The following is a 21351-nucleotide window of genomic DNA, read 5'->3' on the forward strand; positions in this document are numbered from 1 at the left end:
TATTTATAATATGGATTGTTACACTCAAGTATCCTATATGTACAGGTTGAAGTTTTACATCTAATACAGAAATTTTGAGATCTATGTCCAAGAGGCTTAAGAATTTCATCATTGAGTGAGCATACACTGTAATGCCCATCAGATATAATGTACACGTCTCTATCTATCCATATCCAATTATTACCTCTCGCAGCACTTATATTGGTCCATTGCGGGAAATACGTTACATCGCATAGAGCGACTTCAAGTTGCCCAGCTGAGTTATCGATAGTAAGAAGGCAGTTGAATAGACTGGCCATTTGTTATTCCCGGGAGTGTAACATACATATTAAATATACAAAGATACTATATCATAACTTAAATATGAAATCAACTTACATTACGAATCAGTCGATTTTAGTAAGTGCCTCTGGTGCTAAGTTTTTCGTTCATTTCCCTGATATCTTAAAAAAATACATGGTCACGGCAACTAGCGATAAAATGGTGCATGATTGGTTCCGAAATCCAATGCAATTTTGGCAAAACCAGTTAAACTTTGCTATATGGTGTGCAATAACAGGATGTGGTGTATCTCTTTATGCCCCAGGATTTGAACTAATTAAGTCTGTTTTATCATTTTACGTGTACTATCAGATTAGGCAAATACTTAAAGAAATTAGTGCTCCATTACTGCAGGATCAAGCATGGAATTCCACAAATAATCTGTACAATAGGATCGCGTATGAACGTATTTGTCAGGAATTTAATGTTTCTACGAGTAAAAATTGGTGTATTAAAGGACTTAACAATGGTCTAGGTGTTTCGTACAGTGGACAAAAAACTGTTAAAGAAGAAAGTGATGATTTAGTTTTAAAAAAATCATCAACCATTCGATCCATTTAAGTTGTTACAGAAAAACATTCTTTTTGTAAGATTGCATAATCTTAATCAAGGTTGGGAACTTTCGAGTAACAATTGGAGAGCAGATCTTATGAGTTTTAAGAGTGGTTTAGCTTATATTATTACAAAATTTGTGAAACTAAACGATACCACAAACGCTTGGAATGAATTTCTGTATGATAAAAGAGAAAATAATTTTACTAGCCCAGGAGTTGTAAGAGTTAATGAATCAATAAGAACTTATGTAAGGGCAATTCTTGGTGCACAATCACAAACATGAACGGGAATAATTGGTTCTGGGACAGCGCTCGATGACCAAAAACAGTTTGTCACAAACGTAGAGGATGCTATTAATTCACCAGTTGACATACCATCTTCTATAAAACCTTATCAAGATGTATTACAGAACAATCAATCCAAAGTAGACTACGTTTATGGGGCAGGACTATACATGTCTCTGAGTAATATGGAACCTAAGATTGATCAAGTGATAGACTATAATAATAAAATTGTTATTGCTTCCGATCAACAAAAACCAGGTATAAATTCAGATATTAACACCGAATTAATAACGCAAACAATCACAGGCGAAAACGGGAATAGCAAACACAGTCACCGCAACGGCCACCACGTGTTTCACAACCACCAAGTGCCAAAACATATTGCTGCTAAAAATAAAGAACATATCGATGAAAAAACAGTGCTTATAGTAGGTGGAGTCGCGGCTGGTTTACTCATGATTCTTTAACGGATAAGTACAACATCCCTGCAATTGCTACGATCAGTGGCCACAAGTTTTGACTAAGCCAAGTGGTGGTCTTTGCTAATAAATTCAAGAACCAGGAAACAATACTCCCTATTATACCGGGAAGTGCAGATGCGGCTTTCACAGCAAGCTTTCCCAGTGCTTCTCCTAATGCCTTTAAATGCACTTTTATCCACTCTTTTACACCATTTTTATCATTAGGTGGTGTGGGTGGTCAACCTCCACCGGTTAACACAAGAGTCAAAGTTGATATAATAAATCCCAATGCAGTTACGCAATCTCTCCGCAATGCGGCGTCTACTAAATTCATGGCCTGCCTGTTCAAGTTTTGTTTTCTCATAAGCTATATGCTTGTCAAGTTCAGATAGCTTGCCTATATTATTGATGAGTTCTCCCCGCATTGTTTGCATTGCCTTGTCAAGACCTTGTAATTCCCTTATATTGTACTCAAAGGATGGTAGCTGTAACCTGTAATTATCGTAGTAGGTATCCAAGATTTCCTCCGAGGCCCGCTTCGAGCTTTCTGCCAAATAATCTTTATCTATGGCACCGAGTTCAGTTCGCACAGTCCGAAGAACCTTAGTAGTCTTCGCAGAAAGTTTTTTCTCGTGAGTAGTCTACAAAACCTAATTCATTACGAACAATGTTGATGCCATGTTTACTAGCTATCGTAGACAAGGCTAGCGGCTTAAGATTAGAAGAATTCATAAGATCAATATCTGGAGAGCCATGCAGTCGCAATATTCCTTTACTATCTATCGTAAACTTTGAATAATCACGACCAATAGGAGTTTCGTATAAGACATCTTATTAATAATCATTAACGGCTGGTTTCAAAAGTTCATCGTTAAGATTCATAAAGCTGGTTTCATCAGAACCCTCTTTAATTGTACTAGTATCAGTTAGGTTATCTAGATTAATACTGTAAATCGTGAAATTAATGCGTCGCCAAAAGAATGCGACCGCTGGCTACTAGCCAAAAATGCGACTCAAAATATGAATGCGACACCCCCTCCTCTCAAACATCAGTGGATTTGTATTTAAAGAAAATGTCCTCTGTGAGGTTTACAGGAGAATCCTCACCTTAATCCAACCTTACATTAATCCAATCACACACCAAATAGCATCGCATTAGCGCTGAGTAGAGTACTTCCGCTAAATCAATACATGTTATCTGCCTTTGACCATTCGTCACCACTGGCCCCTTTCCGTTACCTGCAAGAAGACTCGTCCCCCTATCTATGAATGTTAATGGGAAAATATGACAAACCAATCAAAATGCGCGTATGACTTCAAGTTTTCCCTTAAGATTGTGTTTTTATTTACATTATGTCTTGCATCTAAAACTATACACAATATACAGTTAAATTTGCTCTGTCATACTGTATAATACCGGATGTCCCGATGTGCTTTAAATTGCATCTGAAATATATATAATAAATGGGGAAAAATAGTGAATCATTACGCAACGAGTTGACAATTCTTTTAGCTATGCGCCTTTGCGTTTTGATGGAACCCTGTCGCAAAATGTCCACGAGGGGGGCACGAGTCGCTATTCGGCTTGTCCCGGAATAACACGAGTTGATCACGAATGGACCTTTGACGCAGTCGCAAAGAACAAAAAGACACCATGTAGCGTGGGTGGCGTCTGTCTGGACTTGCAGGTGTGATCGGTGATGACAAGTGAATAGAACTCTTGTCTTGACCCCAGCAGTGACATGTAATTAGTGTTTGAATTACATTGTTTATATACTTATTACAAGTTCTTCTCAATAAACAGTGATGTGGAATACATAGTTTCAGCGTATGTCTAAGTTGTTATTTCTGCTATCCAAAATGTCTTACTGTTGATATAAATGCACATTTAATTAATGCGAGCAAAGACCACACACATTTTTCGCATTTAATTCACGCTCACGTTAATTTCAAGATTTACAGTATCATCCATTTTTATTTTAAACATAAGGTTACATAATTTCAATTAAAACAATGTCTTTGCAATACGGACTCAAGTTAAACCCAGAACATAGACATCGGGATCAATTAGGGGTCAAAGCGATTCGCCAGTCTGTAACTATAACTAATAACCTGAGTACTATTGATCAGAATCAAACACACAGTTTGACATCAGCCGACACTGCCAGGGAGCTCGTTCAGAACATAGGTTGTGCGATTGTTAAGAAAATTGCTAGTAAAATAAGAGGTAATGAGGTTTTGAGTATTGACGACAGCGATGTATATTTCTGTTACATGGATCTCTGTAGAAAGGCTAAAGAACGGGAAAACTTACAGTACCACGGTATTTGTAATCAGAACAGGGGTGCTTCTACTGGCGTTAATACCATCGTAGAAGATAAGCCTGTTGGTGATGTATTAGGTAACTGATTCTATATTCCGCTCGACTTTGAATTATTAGATAGTCCGAGGCCCTTCTATCATGCATCCCTAGGCGATAGGTTAGAATACAAACTCACCTTTCATGACTACGGCAGAGTAATCAAAGCTACTGAAGATGCTAGCTATTCTATTGACAATATCTCACTGGAGTATGATATGATAACAGATCCTGAATAAGCCAGACAAATTCGTAACCAGTATACAGGAAGTTTTGCCATTTTGTACGATCGCATGCTTCAACACCAAAAGATCACCAGGAACAAAAGAGATACGACGTGGAATATCAATCTAAACCGCTAGATCATTGAAGGGTATATTAATGTTGTTCAAGGACACTTCTGAAGCATTTGCAAGAGATACCGATGTGTTCTACAACCCCAAAATTACAAAAGTAGAATTGACTGTCAAGGGCGTGTCTAATGAACTATATATTCAAGGTATTCGAGCATATCAACAGTGGGATGAGATTAGAAAACTCCCTTCTATAAAACGAAGTCCAGAAGTTAACGCGGTCGTGAAAGATCTGTCTCTCGGGGGTATAATGATGGCTGAATTCCTTACCACGAAGTATGCGCTATGGCTCCACGACATGAGAACCACAGAAAATGACCAACTACAAAGTAGTTGGCAGAGAATAGAAAATGCTAGCGAGGGTGTTACTATACAGATAACGAAGCACCAGGAAGCAGCTGGAAAATTAAACATACATTTGTACGTTATTATGGACGCGCAACTTGATATACGGAATGGAAGATTCGTGCAAGCGATCTATTAATACTCTTTTACCTAAAGAGTTGCACTGCACTATCATCTGCGGGCAAACGGGTTGTGGAAAAACAGCTTTTATTCTAGATATTTTACAAAGTCAATATCGGGATGTTTTCACCAATAGTATTATTCTGTGCCCGACTATAAGCGTTAATAAAACTTACCTGGGTAATGAATTATCCCGAGGTGTACAAAGTTGATCCGGGCGATTGTTTACAAGACTATTTACGAGTTTGTCACGAAAAATTCAAAGGAAAATCAATCCTTTTCATAATAGACGACTGCAGTGCGAGTAAAGAACTTACCAAAAAGAAAGATATGCTTTCATATTTAGCATTCTACGGGCGGCATATGGAGCATAGCGTTTGGGTACTTACTGAAAAATACAACTCTGTCCTGAAGATCTCAGAGAGCAGACCTAACTGGGTTGCCTTGTTTCACTGCAAAGACCGAGATTCATTTGAGTAATGTCTACACAAAAATGATATGAGATAAAGTCAGAAAACTGTTAGCGGAAACAAAGATCCATAAACTCGAATTAAAAACCGATCAACCAGCCGCTTATGAAATTGCTAAGCAAAAATATGGCAAAAAATATAGCACATTATAGCAAAATTATAGCAAATTTAGGAAACAAATAAGCGGTTATTATGTAATAAAGTGGTTTGAAATCCTCATTCTTTTACAAGTTTATTATTTCTGGCTGTATTGGATATGCAATATTTCATTATGTTAGACTTAGATATATCCATAGGTATTACATTATGGAATGTGATGAATTTATCGAACAAATGCTTAAAGATGAGCCTGATCAACATACAGATAAACATAGAGAAAGACTCGCGGCTTTGGTAGCTGGTGGAAAATGTTCCCAATATTTGGGAGGAAATTATACCACTGAAAAAATTGATAGCATGATCGACAAAGAAATTAAAAAACTGTATGCGCGTTACGAGTCTAGACTGGGAGCTACCATGACAAAAACAATAGGTTAGGTTAAGGTACAACTATACACAGTTGTAGCTAGTATGTTTCTTCCTATCCCAGGAGAATATCGCATGTATCTATGTGAATCTCTCGAGAAAGACCCATTCATCAAACATGCTATAGGCGCAGTTAGCTGTGAGTTTTATCTAAGATACGGAATGTTCTTAGCGCCACTTACCACAGCTTTAATAACGGCTAAGTATTGTCAATTTAAACACACGTGCCCACTTATTAATAATGGAGACGGATATACTGCAAGTGAACGAGGAAACACTGAAAATACTGAACATAGCTCGATTAAAACTTGGGCTCCCTCTGTACTAGGGGTTGTTGCTATATCAGTGTTATGTTTTTTTAAGACCGGAGAAGAGAAAACACCACAAGTTCAAAAATTAGAGGAGGTTCAATTAGAGTTAAGCCCTCATGTAATGTTATAAAAGCAGGACTACTCAAGTTACAGATGGTAAAATGTTGGTAAACGCAATGTATCATTCAGAGGTGGTCAGTGGCTTGGCCATTCGCTATGCCAGTATAGCTATAATGATTACTAAAGTCACACCACCCAAGCTAGATTTTATTGGTTATGATATCGGCATGATGGTTCTCGATATAGGACTAGCAATGGCAACAAAAGTTATACTCATCAAACAAGGGCTTATCCCAGAAGACATATTGAAGTAATTGAACATTTGAATATTTTATAAATATACAAACATATCATGGCATCAATTGTGATGAAAGGTGGGTGGAGCTATTGTTAATGCTCTAGCTTTTACAGGGAGTAATTTTACAAATCGATGCATAGGTTATTCCCAGTATACCTCCAGGAACTCACTGCCCTTTACCAACCTGGACGAACACTGAGATCTACAAACTGACTACAGCTTGCCAACTTGCTGTTCCACCAACCAGCAGAACAACATATGTCAACAGACCCTTCCAAAAACCAGGTGCAACTCCATGGAATGCACTGCCCATTGATGTCTGGGGATCTGAAGATGTCAAAACTCAAGACCATCCTCTTCAAAAGAGCATACGACTGAGCGCTCACAGACTTGGTTGATGCATGTCATCGTATCCAAAATGCGTGGATCGATGTTCATGATGTCAATCACTGGGTTGTCTGGTCCAGACTCGATTATTTACAGACCGCTGTCATATAGCTGGAAGATTGCTGAGTGTGACGTTAAACAACAAACAAACACTTATAAAGAAAACCAAACCCTACTAGGATCAGTAGCTATCACTAAAATTCAAAATACCTGGGACAGCTGGGCCTATATATACACTGATGGATTAAAGAATCCTATCAACAACAGTGCTTGATACGGGATCCATATCCATAGCTCCAAACCCCAAGCACTCGGTTCTGCCTGGCTGATGAACAGTATTAACTGCTGAATTGGAGGCAGTTGATCATACACTCAAAGTCATACCAGGAAGAAAAACTACTGGAAGCGAAGGCAATCGTCCTATCAGCCTCACTATGTGCGCTTCAAGCCATCTGCAGCAGAAACTCAAACTCCAGGCTCAACACTCGCAATAATATTCTATACGAATATACAAAGTTATCGGACCAAGGGCAATAGTTGGAGCTGTGTTTGATCCTGTCTCACATAGATATTCATGGAAATGAAAAATCAGACACACTGGCGAAGCAAGCTTTAGACAAAACGGACATACAGACTATTCCCTTTAGTAAACTAGAGATAAAAAGCAAAAGCAAAGCCTCCATAGCCCAAAGATGGCAAGCAAGTAAGATCGGCAGATGGCTATACAAAAATGAACCAAAGATCCACCAAAAGCCATACTCATACTCAAATGAAATGAAAGTTGAAATTGCCATCTGACATCTCAGACTTGGTCACAAAAAGCACTATGGCAAGGTACGTCCATCTTGCTATCAACCTGAATCCATTGATCACTTGTTACTAGAATGGCTAGACCATGCCCTTGCCCAGGTTAAAACAACAGTTGAAACAAGAATTGCCATTAGATCAGCTGTCTGTCACAGATTTCCTAAAGCCAAGAGATGCAAAAGCGAATGCCAAACTAACTCTATTTCTGAGAGATGGACAGGTACTTGAACGTATATAAATAGAGCAGCCAAAGATAAAAAATGAAATTATATTAATATACGAAAATAGAAACCATATCATTACAAAAACAGTAATTCTATAAATACCAAAACTCGCAATAGATATGTGTACCCTTCTCACACATATGAGGTCCCAAACAGGGACAGGTCAGCTGAAATTGCTAAAGCAGAACCCGACCTCTTAACACTTCAAGCAGGAACAGCACAGAGCTTTGTCATTAGAAGTTGAGGTTGGTTGATTTGACATTGGAAAGAATACATATTGTAATTTAATCAACAGACCTGTGAAAACAGCACTACTTTATCCCTTTTAACTGATGCAGTCAAAGCTTAGTTTTTACCTCTCCTGGAGGCAATTATGCAATGGCCATCTTATAAAGCCCCGAATTCATTTTTTTCAATGATATAACGCTCAATAAGGAAATGCTGCTCTTTCTCAGCTTCACGGCTACTGCGCTGAGACAAAGAGATAAGGGTCCAATAAAAACAATGCTGAGCCAAATCTCATACATATAATCACTTGAAGTCGTACCTCAGACGTTTAATGTCAAATCACACAAACCTTTCATTAACAATAACATTTTCCATGATTATGTGTTCTCTTAACACCATCGCAAAATATCATGTAGCCAATGGTCGTATAAATAAGAAGGATCTGATTGATCACAACAGTACTCAGATTTTCCAACAAAATCACATCTAAAAAGGAGACATCAACATCACATCCTAATGGATATACAAACTGAATATATGCTTATTATCTCCAGGGTATTTTTAGAAAATATGATTTAGATTTGCTTTGGGTGCAAACTAAGTTTTGATTGTGTATTTGACTATATAGGTTGCTGTTTGGGATCATGCTGCCATGCTGGTTTCTGTCAATGTGGATGAGCAACACAGCCACGGCCGCTATGATGATGCCGATAGTTAATGCCATTCTGGAGCAAATCAAACACACCCGACATCAGTGTAAGTAGATCTTTGTATTCGTATATTTATTCCGACTTGCAGCTTAGTTTCTCCTTTTCCAAGACTCTCAAAAGGGAATGCAAACCACATAATGACAGCATAATTTAGGAAAATAACTGCTTCCTGAATAATGAAGGTTTAATAATAGTTATGTTTTAATTCCATATATCGAATGTAAATAATTTATGAACAATGACACAATAGTGTTGTTATTGTGTGGCATCAACAGCAGTTATCAGGCGACAAGTGTATTCAGGATGAGATAAACAGGCGCAACCATGCACCGGGTCAGTAGATACTATCATGTGAGGTAGCCAAGTGAGGTACCTTACCTTCAAATAAATACATTCTTTACAAATATCTTGCAAGGCTATTTTACAAGGCATTTGTAAGTGGCTCAAATGATAAATATTTTTATCTATAATAATACAGTATTATTTCGATAACACGTTTTGTCATTGTTTAACACCACAGTTCACTATATTCTTGCTAAATATGGAGACCTGTAAATAACTCTGTCCGGACCAGAGAAAGTAGTGATTTACATTACCCACAATGTCCAACGTTGTTGGGTTCTTGATAACACACAATCACCAGTCCTGACTACCATGTCCACATGTAACCTGGAGACCAATGATAATGCATGTCTTAAATTTTATATTATATTTATCTATGTAAATATAAATCGTCAATGCAAGAGAATAACAAGTCCCCTCTATCCGACAAACAAATGTCTTTGGGCGTAGTACAAATCACCAGATGTAGGGTATGTCGAATTGTTGCCACACCCAAAACAAATTTGGCCCAAATTTCCAAAATGAAGTATTTGGAACCATATTCGATTTGTAAAATTATAATTTTGTTATATATAGCCCCTGATACCTGTAATCTACGTATTGTGACTGTAATGAGGCAAATGTTATTGTCTGCAACAGTACCACATAAGTATTTTGAGAGAGTGAGACGTCGTTTCATAACATAAACATTCCTCACAGATGAAACAGATGGAACAGAGGAAACATCCATCGTCATGCAAAGCCGAGATCCTACACACGTAAAGGTGGAGCTGGATGCCAGCTTCAAATCCTCAGAAGTCAGATCAACCCAAGAAAGCCGATTGTCAGTGTAAGGATAGTTTTGATTGCACCAGTCACACGAACTTCATTCAAATCAGAAATGTGTTGTAGTTGTTCCGTCTGAATCTGAAAATGGCATATTTGTCTACATAAGTGTCTCTTTTTACAGAAATGAATTAATGTTAGAAATAAACTCTTACTAGGGGCCACTCGGATACAACTTAAAATTTCTAAAATTGTAAGAGATATTTACTTCTAAAAGTTGTATGATAATAACAAACGAATTGGGAACACAGTACACCCGGTAGTGAAGTATGACAGTAGATGTTATGTCCGCCAACAATCTTGAAATGCAATAGGGGTAAGATGGAACATTTCAAAGTTGGCGTTTTTGGATCAGTAGTGCGTAATACCCCCACGATTTAGCAAGCATTCATTCACTCAAAGAGACTCACTGTGTAGGATTCTCCCAATGGCGATTTGAGAGAGTCTCTCTCTCTCGTCTTGCAGCGCAAGTTCAACCAATTTTAAGAAGGCACCCTGAGCACGGGCGTTGTCGTCCTGAAAGACAAAACGTCGACCCACACGGAAGCGGAACAGCAAAGGGTGTCAGTTTGTTGTCCTGATAGTACTGCCTCGTGACCCTTCCTTTCACAATACAGTGTGGTGTTCACTCAGTCATTGTGATGCCACTCCACACCATAAACGATCCACAACCAAAAATTTCATGATGTCCCAGGTTGACATTGACTTGACGTTGATTTCGATGTCACCAGACACGACCACACTTATCAAGGTAGTGCCAAGTGAATCGTGACAATCTCTCTGAAAACATGACACGTGATCAGCGATGATTACCTCAGTTTTGACGTTGTGTACACCATAGACATCTGTTGGCACTATGATGATTTGTAAGGGGCGGCACAACAGGTGGCCGTCAAGCATGGAGATGAGCTGCTTGTAGACGAGTTCTAATCATCTGACACGTAACTCGTACTTCAATGGCCTGGTGAAAGTTTGTAGAAATTTGTTTCACCGTTTGAGCTCGATTTCATAAAGTCTGGTTTCGGATTAATGAATCCTGTACTCCTGTCATTGACCTGCGACACCAATGGACGGCGTCGATCATCATTTGGGGTTTATTGGTACCTGTTCCATTGTCTCCTAACCACAGACTGTGAAACATTGAAGGTATTGTCCACTGCACATAAACTTCTGTTTCCAGAATGCCAAAACCCTGTAGACGCTCAACGCGTTGCAGATGCTGCATGGCTTAATCATACACAAAGAACGAATAAAAACAAGTAAATCTCAACTGTACATGATGAGCAGAATCTATAAGATTGACAACGATATTATAATCATCCAGAGAGAATAATTGACCTTCTTTGAAAGTATCAAAAGTATGCCACCCAACGCACGTGTGTGGTGTTACTGAGTTAGGCACGTGCAAACTATAGTATGTGTTTTGGTGTTACGTTTTAGAGACATAAACGTTCTTATATAGGTGTTTGACAACACCTATCTTTGTTCTAATACTAATGAAAAACATTAACATCGCTAACGTGTTTGGAGAGTGTACGTTAATACCCAACATCACTGGTTTGCCTGATCCAGACTATAGCAGTTACTGTAATTTGAGTTTTGTTTACTGCGACGTTTAACAAGATTGACTCACTCATTCACTTGCAATAATATTGACATATTAGCTTCTTTAAATGAACATGATATAATTCTTAGTTTATATACTACTTTAAAAACCCGCCTAGTTGAACAAGGATTATATACAGTTTCACAATGTGCATATTGTTGGTTTTCACACTACTGGCTTACATTACCATCCGAACACATCACGTTTGCACAAAAATTTAATAAAAACACACACCATAAAGATGAACGAATGTTATAAGACTTTTTGATGCCCTCACACTAGTGGCTATGAAAGAGCAGGGGGTCTCGAGATCGTTCATCACATATTCAAGGAGTAGTGAAGTTATAAATCATGCTCAAGACCTAATGAAACAATGCCATCGGCCATTTGGAGGCTGGTGCCTCTCAGTCAGCCATGAAAACGATTCTTAACGTTTCAAAGAGAACCATACATGGCTTTGGCACCATTTCCAGGCACAAGGAACAACATGTTACCATGTTCATTCTTTCTCCAGAATTGCAGACCAAACATTTAGGATGCAGGTGAATAAGCGCATGCAGACCATTACGTTACATCGTCTTGACACGCCATCACTGTCAACTTCGGCTTCAATGGTATCAAAATCATCATGGATGTCCTCGACAGCAATGGAGGACTGTTGTTTTCTGTGATAAATCAGATGTCTCCTTCAGGTTTTTACATGGCAGAACACGTGAATACAGGTGACATTTTGAACGTTTGGTGTCATGGTGTGGATGGGCCATCACTAATTTGAAGAACAGCCCTTGTGCAAGTCCCGGCATTTCGTTACTGCAACAAAAACATTCTGCCTCACAGCATTCCATTCATGTACATCCAGACCTCCACATTTGAGTGAGTTAGGGTGGTTTTCAAACCACTTTTATCAATATTCTAGCAATGTCACAGCCGTCACAAATGGGCTTGACACATTGTGCCCATGCAGGAAATTGTACCCAGGCTTCCGTTGGGTGGAAACAACGCTGTAACCCCTAACGCCAACGCCCCTCACCACGTCTGAACTCCAAATGAACATGTCTGAGACATCGTAACAATGAGTCTCAGTCATTGTGGGACTTTGATTCACTTTGACGTAACGTTTGCAACACAGTGACATTGCCCCTGTTGTAATATTATATTGAATGAATTCTTACACTAAAAATCTTAACTTTGATATATCTTTTTAACAACTCATTATGAGCAGCTCTTTATATACATCTAGAACCGTATTTGAGGTGTCACGAACAGTTTAGACATAGCTAAGATGTGAATGATTGCTAGCGATTCTGACGCGAAAACAAAGGATACAAAACCCTCTCCATAATCTCTGATTCTGTTCTATATTTAAGATCATAGTGAAAACAATGTAAAAATCTAAAATATTTAAAAGAAAACCGGAACATATATGTTGTAAGTAAACAAATACCAACATGGCTGCTATGACACGTCGTATTCGAACCTCTCGAGTGAGTGAATGAGTTACAATTTAAATTCACGTTGGCAGTATTTCAGCCGTATCATTATAAAGTTATACAATTGGAGCAGTAAACATCTGTCAGCTATGGACAGTACAACTAGTATGAGACAAACAGAAGAAACTATTATTCAACAACACAATATGAAAACGAGCTATAGATCGCCAGGTAGGCCACCATATTTGGGACGGTCGAAACTTACGATATCTCAATTACGTGCACAGTTCCCCAGCAGGATTAAAACCATTAATTCAGCTGCTGGCAATTGTATGCAATTTAACCATGAATTATAATTTACAAATATACTATGATTTAAACTGTCATATGTTTAAAATACTTCTCACATACCTTCTTAGGTGGAATATAAGTTTACACCAAGTAGCAAATTAAACACTTCCAAAATTGCAAAATGTATATATTGGCTCTATTTCTTATAGTATTCAAATAATTAATCGCAAACTCGTGTAATTATAAATATCTGAAAATAGTTATCCCTTGTGATGGATAAATCGAAATAATCAAGGAGGAGATACTTGACTGTAATTCTCTCATCACATTATCTCATCATCTGGACTGTCATACCAACGTAGGTGTATCCCGTACTTGCTGTTATTGCAAGATACGAGGGCTGGTCAAAAAGTGTTTTTAATTATATTTTTCAACACGATCTCACTGCTTTTCACTACACTTCTCATATCGATCGAGAAGTTTTTCAATTCCAGTCTGGAAGAAGAAAGAAGTTTCCAGAGGCCACCATGAAAACCCTATTCACGGCAGCTTTGAAGTCATCGTTGTCGTCACAGTGCTTTTCACGGAGGTGTTCTTTCAGTTTAGGAAACAGGTGAAAATCACTTGGTGCCAGGTCTGGCGAGTATGGAGAGTGGGGAAGCTCTTCGAATCCCCATTGTCGCACAGCAGCCTTTGCAATCTGAGAGTTGGAGAAGAGGCATTTTCATGAAGCAGTAGAACTATAGCAGTCCGCATTCCTCGACGTTTTTCTTTGATAGAATCTCTCAGACGATGAAACAAATTTGAGTCAGCATAGTAGGCACTGGTGATCGTCTTTTGACTTTCTAAGTAATCAACAAGGATCACACTTTGCATCCTAGAATACAGTTCTTTCTTCACTGATCTTGAAGACTTGAATTTATTTGGGGCCGAAGTGGAATGGTGCCTTTCCATGGATTGACGTTTTGACTTCGGGTTGTAGTGGTAATTTCAAATTCTCTCAAAAGGCATATTTGGCTCAGCCTGTAGTGTTTATATTTCACAACGTTGGGGGTACAATAGAGCATACCTTTTCGAAAAAGAGTCCAAAGAGCCTCATACTAAAACCTGCTCAAACGCTGTTTGATCAGGGTGTAACACAACACGTTTCACAGAGAGATGGTAATGAAGAGAAAACCGAAAGTTGAATGCATTTTGTTTATTCTCATGATCGCACTGGCGCATTAATGCATGAAACAACTGTCATGAGTGACTTCATGCGGGGTACTGCTTACTAGTCATAAATAATGTGACCCTACCCAAAAAGGTTTCCGAAATATCTGTGGATTATCAAGGCGATGATGGTAATGCAAACTAGATAAAACTGAAGAACCCGCTGGATACCGAGTTAAGTTTCACCTCAAAGAAATTACCAAATATGTACAACAATGTTTACTGTGGTGTGACATCAATACCGGAACCGACTTTTACAAAATAGTGTGTACACTTCGCGCGATTTTCAGAGGAGGATTTTCGTATCGTATATAAATAAATGTGTTATGTAAGTTATCAGAAACAATCTGACAATCTGCTTATGTTTTCCAATATAACCAATAGAATTAGTCGGAAAATGCAGAAGCCACCGTCTTCGTTGAGTGTGGTTTTGCGTCAGTCAATCATGGCGTCACACAGGACGGAAACTTTACCTGATCATTGTAACGTATATATTGTTAATTCCATAAGTTGAGCTACGATACTCTTCCTATGACTATTCTCAGACACATATGCAACAATAAGAGAATGCTACACCGTGTACAATCTAAATTATTGCTTTGTTTACATTTCAAGCAAGAACAGTTTTCCGAGCACAGCTTTCGTCTCCACACCCAATTTATTTTGCTTGATTTCATTCAGATAATTTATATTGGTAAAATTTGAGTTAAAAAATACGCGATGTAATAGGCGTCTCATAACCAGTATACGTAAATGTGATTATTTAAACGTTATATTAAATATGGCGGAAAATACACTTTCCACTCGTGCTTTCCAAAACATTGTAAATGATTCTAAGATTCTCAGAATAATCATTGGTGATTTGATGAAAAAAAGATAGAAATCTAACCGTGACCACTTATATGCTATTTAAAAATTCAGTTCTTGGAGTAAATATCCAATATTTAGATTTCTGACCATATTGTAAATAATTGACGCCGTGAATGATTTAGTAATGTATTAAAAATGGCGACATTTCCGATGTTCCTAATTTTCAAAGGTCACTTTCAGTAGTTTTGCTTTGCCTAAAATGACACTGGATGCTATCACAGAAAAGGGAATTTCACTCAGAACATTGAAAACTGTGAAGTGTATTTGTGTGAGGGTTGATGAGGAGGGACATCCTGGGGCTAAGGCTAAAAAACGATAACATTCAACACTGATGTTGGTTAACATTCGACTGAAACACGAGTAACTTATGAGTGACTTACGAAAAGGAAAGTAGTCCGTCATAATCTGACCTCAGGTCATCACCATGGAGTAGCCAATCACGGTCATGGAATTCGACCCCACACATATGTTTGATACCAGTTATATCGAATGGGTTTCTCACCCACAGGTGTGTAAGAAACGCTCATTATTTGACAAACGCGTGATATCGTCGTTTGATAAACTCATGTTTATGAATAGGTCAGTATCGTATGGACTCTGCTTTTTGTTGAGATTTTTTCTGATCATGAAAAATTTATTTTGAATCTTGTATTTCTCAGTTCTTTGTAAAACTGTTTATACACTAGATAAGTGCTTTTGCTCTTCTTGTCTGTATTTTATGTGTTTGATGTTGCGCGTCAAATGAGAGTTGTCATTTTCAGGAGCATAACTAATTAACCTTTCAGTATTTATTGATGAAACCTTGTAGGCTCACAAGTATCATACATCATACAACCGTCTTGGAATATCTCCAACTGCCTCGTGTTCAATCATATATGTCATATGTACTCACAAGCATTTGCATTCTACACAAGACAAACAAGCATATACAATATTGTCAAATTGTTTCAGGAATGAAAAGAGACAATCAATCGATAAAGAATTCACCTGTCTTGCAAAGTCATTCAGTCTTTGCGTTGCCTTCGCGGCTAACGTGGGAGGTATGGCGACATTGACCGGGACACCACCTAATATCATCTTCAAAGGGCAAGCCGATTTGTAAGTAAACCCTTTTCCTCATGTTATCCACACGAGAAGAAGCGTTTATCTTTACTTACGTGTAAATGTTTTTAAATATCGTCTGCACGAACATAATATATTTACAATTGCATATTTGCATATTTACAACAATAAACAATCGTTGCGTATGTGGCATTTTTACAATCATAAACCGCCGTTCTGAATATGGCATATCGAAAATCGTTGTTAAGATGACATATTTACAAGCTGGAACACAACACGTAGGTTGCAGGCGTTAGAGACGCACATAACGTCGATAATGGTTATTTGCATATTCCTATATATGCAAGGGTGCAGGAGGAAGTGACAACATGGAGTCGATGGCTTACGGTATGTACAAGTTTATTTTATATATGAAGACCCAGGTGCCAGGTTAGCACATAATAGTGGTAGCGGTTGTTGTGTTGGTTCTCCGGAGCACATAGCCTAAACCTATCTAGGCTAAGGGTGAGACCCTCGATTTTCATCTCTTGACCAAGGCTTACATCCAATGTCATAAACAGCAATTAAAATCAGTGGCATAGTCCACTATTGCTGACGCTTAATGTACAATACAATGGGGATTAGCACCTTTAAGTAATGGCAATTAAGTGATTCAAGTCATATACATGTCATAGCTACAGGGCAATTAACTGTTAGAAAAAAATGTTCAATCAGACACAGGCATAAACAATCATTGTAAATGCGACACTGAAGTTCACTATAATTGATAGCTGTGCTAGTTTAGTAAAGTAAATTTTGTATATATGTACTATTAAAATGTAGATGGTCATGAAATATAAATGTTACTACCAAGTATTAGATTAAAGATATGCAAAAACGTTTTATGTCTGTAAAACTAAACATCAAAATACATCCTGTAGTTTGCACGTGCCTCACGCAGTTGCACCGCACACGTGAATAAGGTGTGATTCCTGATTTTAACACTTTTCAAGGAAGGTCGATTATTCTTATTGATTCTGCTTATGATATAGTTGTAATTTACTTGACTTCATTCATTGTTTGTGTATTTACTAGAAATGCGGGGGCACGGGTGGCCTAGTCGTCTAAGGCGCCACGATTCGCTGTGCAGAGTTGCGTCCCTTGGGCACGCCAGAAACCTATGATTGTGGGTTCGAATCCCGGTTTGCCCCAATTATGTTTCTAGGTTTGTCAGCACCATACACGTGCTCGTGGGTTTCACCGAAGTGGTAAACGTCTGAGGCCTGCATCACTTCGGGCTTTCCTCCTACATTAAGCTGACACGCCGCGATATGACTGGAATACTGTTAAAAGCGGCGTTAACCCCAACTCACTCACTCACTAGAAATGCAAGTCGGCGTGTAGCTGCCAAAACTATCAATGTTTCACAGTCTCTGATTAACAGACTATGGAGCAGGTACCAACAAACCCATATGTTGACGATCAACCCCGTTCAGGGCGTCCCAGGTGGACGACAAGCGTACAGGATTAATTGATCCGAAACCAGACTCTACGAAATCGAGCTCAAACGCCGAATCGAATTCCTACAAACTTTCATCCAGCAACTGGAGTACGAGTTCATGCAGCTCTTCTGCACGCTCAACGGTCACATGTTGTGACGTCCCTTACAAATCATCATATTGCCAACAGATATCAATGCTGTACACAAGGTCGAAACTTGGTTAATCGTCGCTGATCACGTGTCATGTTTTCAGAAGAGTCCCGATTCCCTATGCACTTCCTTGATAGGCGTGGTCGTGTCTGGCGACATTGAAATAATATATCAAGCCAATGCTAACCTGACCCCTCATGAAAGGTGTTGGGTGGCACGTGCAGCAGCACTATGAACAGTATTAAAGTGCAGGGATTTTGATTGCGTCAATCGAACAGTGACAGTTCAACAGCATGCCAAGATTAACAGAAGTGCAAAGAAACAAAGCCATAGGCCGCTTACAGGCAGAGGAATACCGATCAGCTGTAGCCAGGGTTTTCAATGTAGGATCGGTTTCAAGGTCGGGACGACCAAGAGTAACTACCCCCGCCCAAAATTGCTGCATCCGACTGCACCACCTACGTGAAAAGACGACCCCAGCCATCTCAAATACTAGGACTGCGCAGAATCTCCGACCAGACCGTACGAAACCATTTTAGATCAGCAGGTCTAAGAGCTAGACGTCCTGTTTGACGTGTCATATTGAGTCAACAACATCGTCACCAGCGACTGCATTTGTATCGTCAACACAAAGTATGGCCTCAACTGCGATGGTTAGATGTCTGGAATAATGATTTCTCATCCGTCGAGGGGATGGAAGAGCACGGGTCTATAGACGTCGGGGAGAACGTTACGCCGGAAACTGCGTTCAGGAAGTGGACAGGTTTGGTGGAGGTAGCGTTATGATGTGGGCGGGTATCTCTCATCATGGCAGGACAGATTTGGTCCATATCCAGGGCTATCTTACGGCTCAACGACACATCAACGAAATTCTCCCACCACACGTCCTCCCAATTGCAGCCAACGCAACGGTGTATTCCAGCAGGACAACGCTCGACTGAATGCAGATTAGATCAAAAGAGCCTGTCAACACAACAACAACAACGTTTTTGTACTCCCCTGGCCCTCCAGATCCCCGGATTTGAAGGCGATAGAGCACATGTGGGGTGAATGGGATCGACGGCTACGCCGACGTCCACCACAACCCCAGACGCTGCAGAATATGGCTTAAGGTTGCAGGCTGGGTGGGCTACGATTCCTCAGGATGTGATTCGCATACTCGTCTCTTCCATGGGCAGGAGATGTCAGGCTGCTATCGATTCCAACGGGGGACATACGCGTTATTGATGATAGCTGACCTCTACCTTTGACTTTTCCTATGTACTTGACCCGACAAGATCCGTGGCACAATAGGTCTTCAGCAACCCAGGTTACAAAATGTACAGATATTGTTAGACTTTTGAAATATACCTTTATATATATCTTTAAATCATAATAACCTGCTCTGAAATGCGCTAGCGATCTTAGAAGTTTTTTTTATTGTAACATATATTAGATATTCTTCGAGTATAAATTGATGTTTGAAGAGAGAATATATGTACATTTGCTATTTCTTAGTTTTTTCTATCCACAATCTTGAGCTCGTTGGAGTAATAATGACATAAACATCTTGAGATTTTCAACACCATGTTCCATCCATGCGTACCCAAGGCCTGAACTGAAAAGGGTGATTTTGATATTTGTTGCCCAATTATTTTAATTGCGTGAATGACTGACATTTTGATCGAGATAGACCTGCATGTTATAGGCTTTTACTGGGTATCGCGTGGATGGAAGAGTCCTCAGTTTTCACCAATAATTTATACAGCGCTTAAGCGAAAATATACTAGCCACATAAAGAAACTGTGCCCGGAGAAAATATAGATATAAGGGCACACCGTCCATATATGAAATATAGGTTTGAACACAGCAATTATTGGAGACATTCAAACGCTCATGCACTTGCCATGCGATATGACGTCATTGATGGGGGCCTATGGACGTGCAATGTGTTACTGCACGTGCATCCTGTGCAGCTGTACACAGCATGTGCAACTAAAAACTTCGCTGTCACTTTGGAAAGCATGATCTGTGGTCATTCAAAAATTCAAAACTTCTCAGGCGCAGACACAAGCATATCACAAGCAAATCATGCCAAGATTGACAGCTGCACAGCGTCATGAAGCCATTGGAATGATCCGAGCGGGAATGAGGCAACAACAGGTGGCAACACATTTCCAATGCCATCGTAACACGATATCGGCATTGGTGAGGCATTATCAGAACACAAATGACGTTGCCGACCACCCACGTTCAGGACGTCCCCGAGTAACGACGCCAAGACAGGACAGATGGATTCGAGTTACACATCTCCGACACAGGTTCCAAACGGCAGTAACGACGTCCCAGACAATTCCTGGACTGCGCCGTATCCATCCCAACACTGTCAGTAATCGTTTACGTCAGTACGAGATTCGACCACGACGCCCTGCCATAGTCCCATCCTGACACACCGTCATCGAGTCAACCGTCTAAGATGGTGTCGAAATCATGTTCGCCAACCTCGAATATGGTGGAGAAATGTTGTCTTTACAGATGAATCGAGGTTCAACATTTCCCACAGTGACGGGCGCCAACGTGTCTACCGGCGTTTGGGAGAACGTTATGCACGCAACTGTATTGTGGAGAGGAATCGTTTTGGAGGTGGCTCTGTGGTGATTTGGGGTGGGATAACAGCACGGCACCGAACCCCTTTGGTGGTTGTTCAGGGCAATCTCACCGGTGTTGGCTACAGAGATCAGATTCTGAGGCCTGTGGTCATTCCTTTCCTGCAACGTCATGGCCCGGGATTGACATTTCAACAGGACAACGCTCGTCCTCACACGGCTAGGGTCGCAATGGATTTCCATAACAATGTCATGTTACTGCCATGGCCTGCAATTTCTCCAGATCTCTCCCCAACAGAGCATGTGTGGGATGAAATGGAGCGCCGTCTGCGTCGTCTGAAAAATCTGAAAGTATAAAATGTAGGGCAGATTAATATACTTTTCACAAACTTTGTAGGATTGACATCAACACTTTCTTCGCTTTAAAAGATGTATATTCTAGATATTTATTCTAACTCAAAGTCCTAGTAAACAATATTCCAAGGTAAGTATGAGATGAAACTACCTCTATATGAGTGTCTTTGTATATCAGTGTCTCTAATTTTGATAATTTCCCACCGCTTATAAAAACAAGAACTTTTAGTTTTATTTAGATTGACGGACAGTGACCACTTGTCACAATAATTTGCCAAAATATTGATTTGACGTTGAAGACCAATTATCAAATCAGAAAACAAAAG

At 39.4% G+C, this 21351-nt stretch overlaps 1 protein-coding gene across 2 annotated transcripts in view; it reads left to right on the plus strand.

Annotated features, from left to right (window-relative positions):
• LOC139456410 (Na(+)/citrate cotransporter-like) overlaps window positions 1–21351 on the plus strand; it is a 176748-nt gene that overhangs the window by 119407 nt on the left and 35990 nt on the right. For both annotated transcript variants that reach the window (XM_071238113.1, XM_071238114.1), the window contains 3 exons: window positions 8737–8864; window positions 9860–9989; window positions 16346–16492. In XM_071238113.1, coding sequence (XP_071094214.1) covers window positions 8737–8864; window positions 9860–9989; window positions 16346–16492 — 405 coding nt within the window. The remainder of the gene's footprint in view (window positions 1–8736; window positions 8865–9859; window positions 9990–16345; window positions 16493–21351) is intronic.

The sequence above is a fragment of the Haliotis cracherodii genome, unplaced genomic scaffold (assembly GCF_022045235.1).
Source record: "Haliotis cracherodii isolate W230 unplaced genomic scaffold, xgHalCrac1.p SCAF_11, whole genome shotgun sequence".
NCBI classification, from domain to species: Eukaryota; Metazoa; Mollusca; class Gastropoda; order Lepetellida; family Haliotidae; genus Haliotis; species Haliotis cracherodii.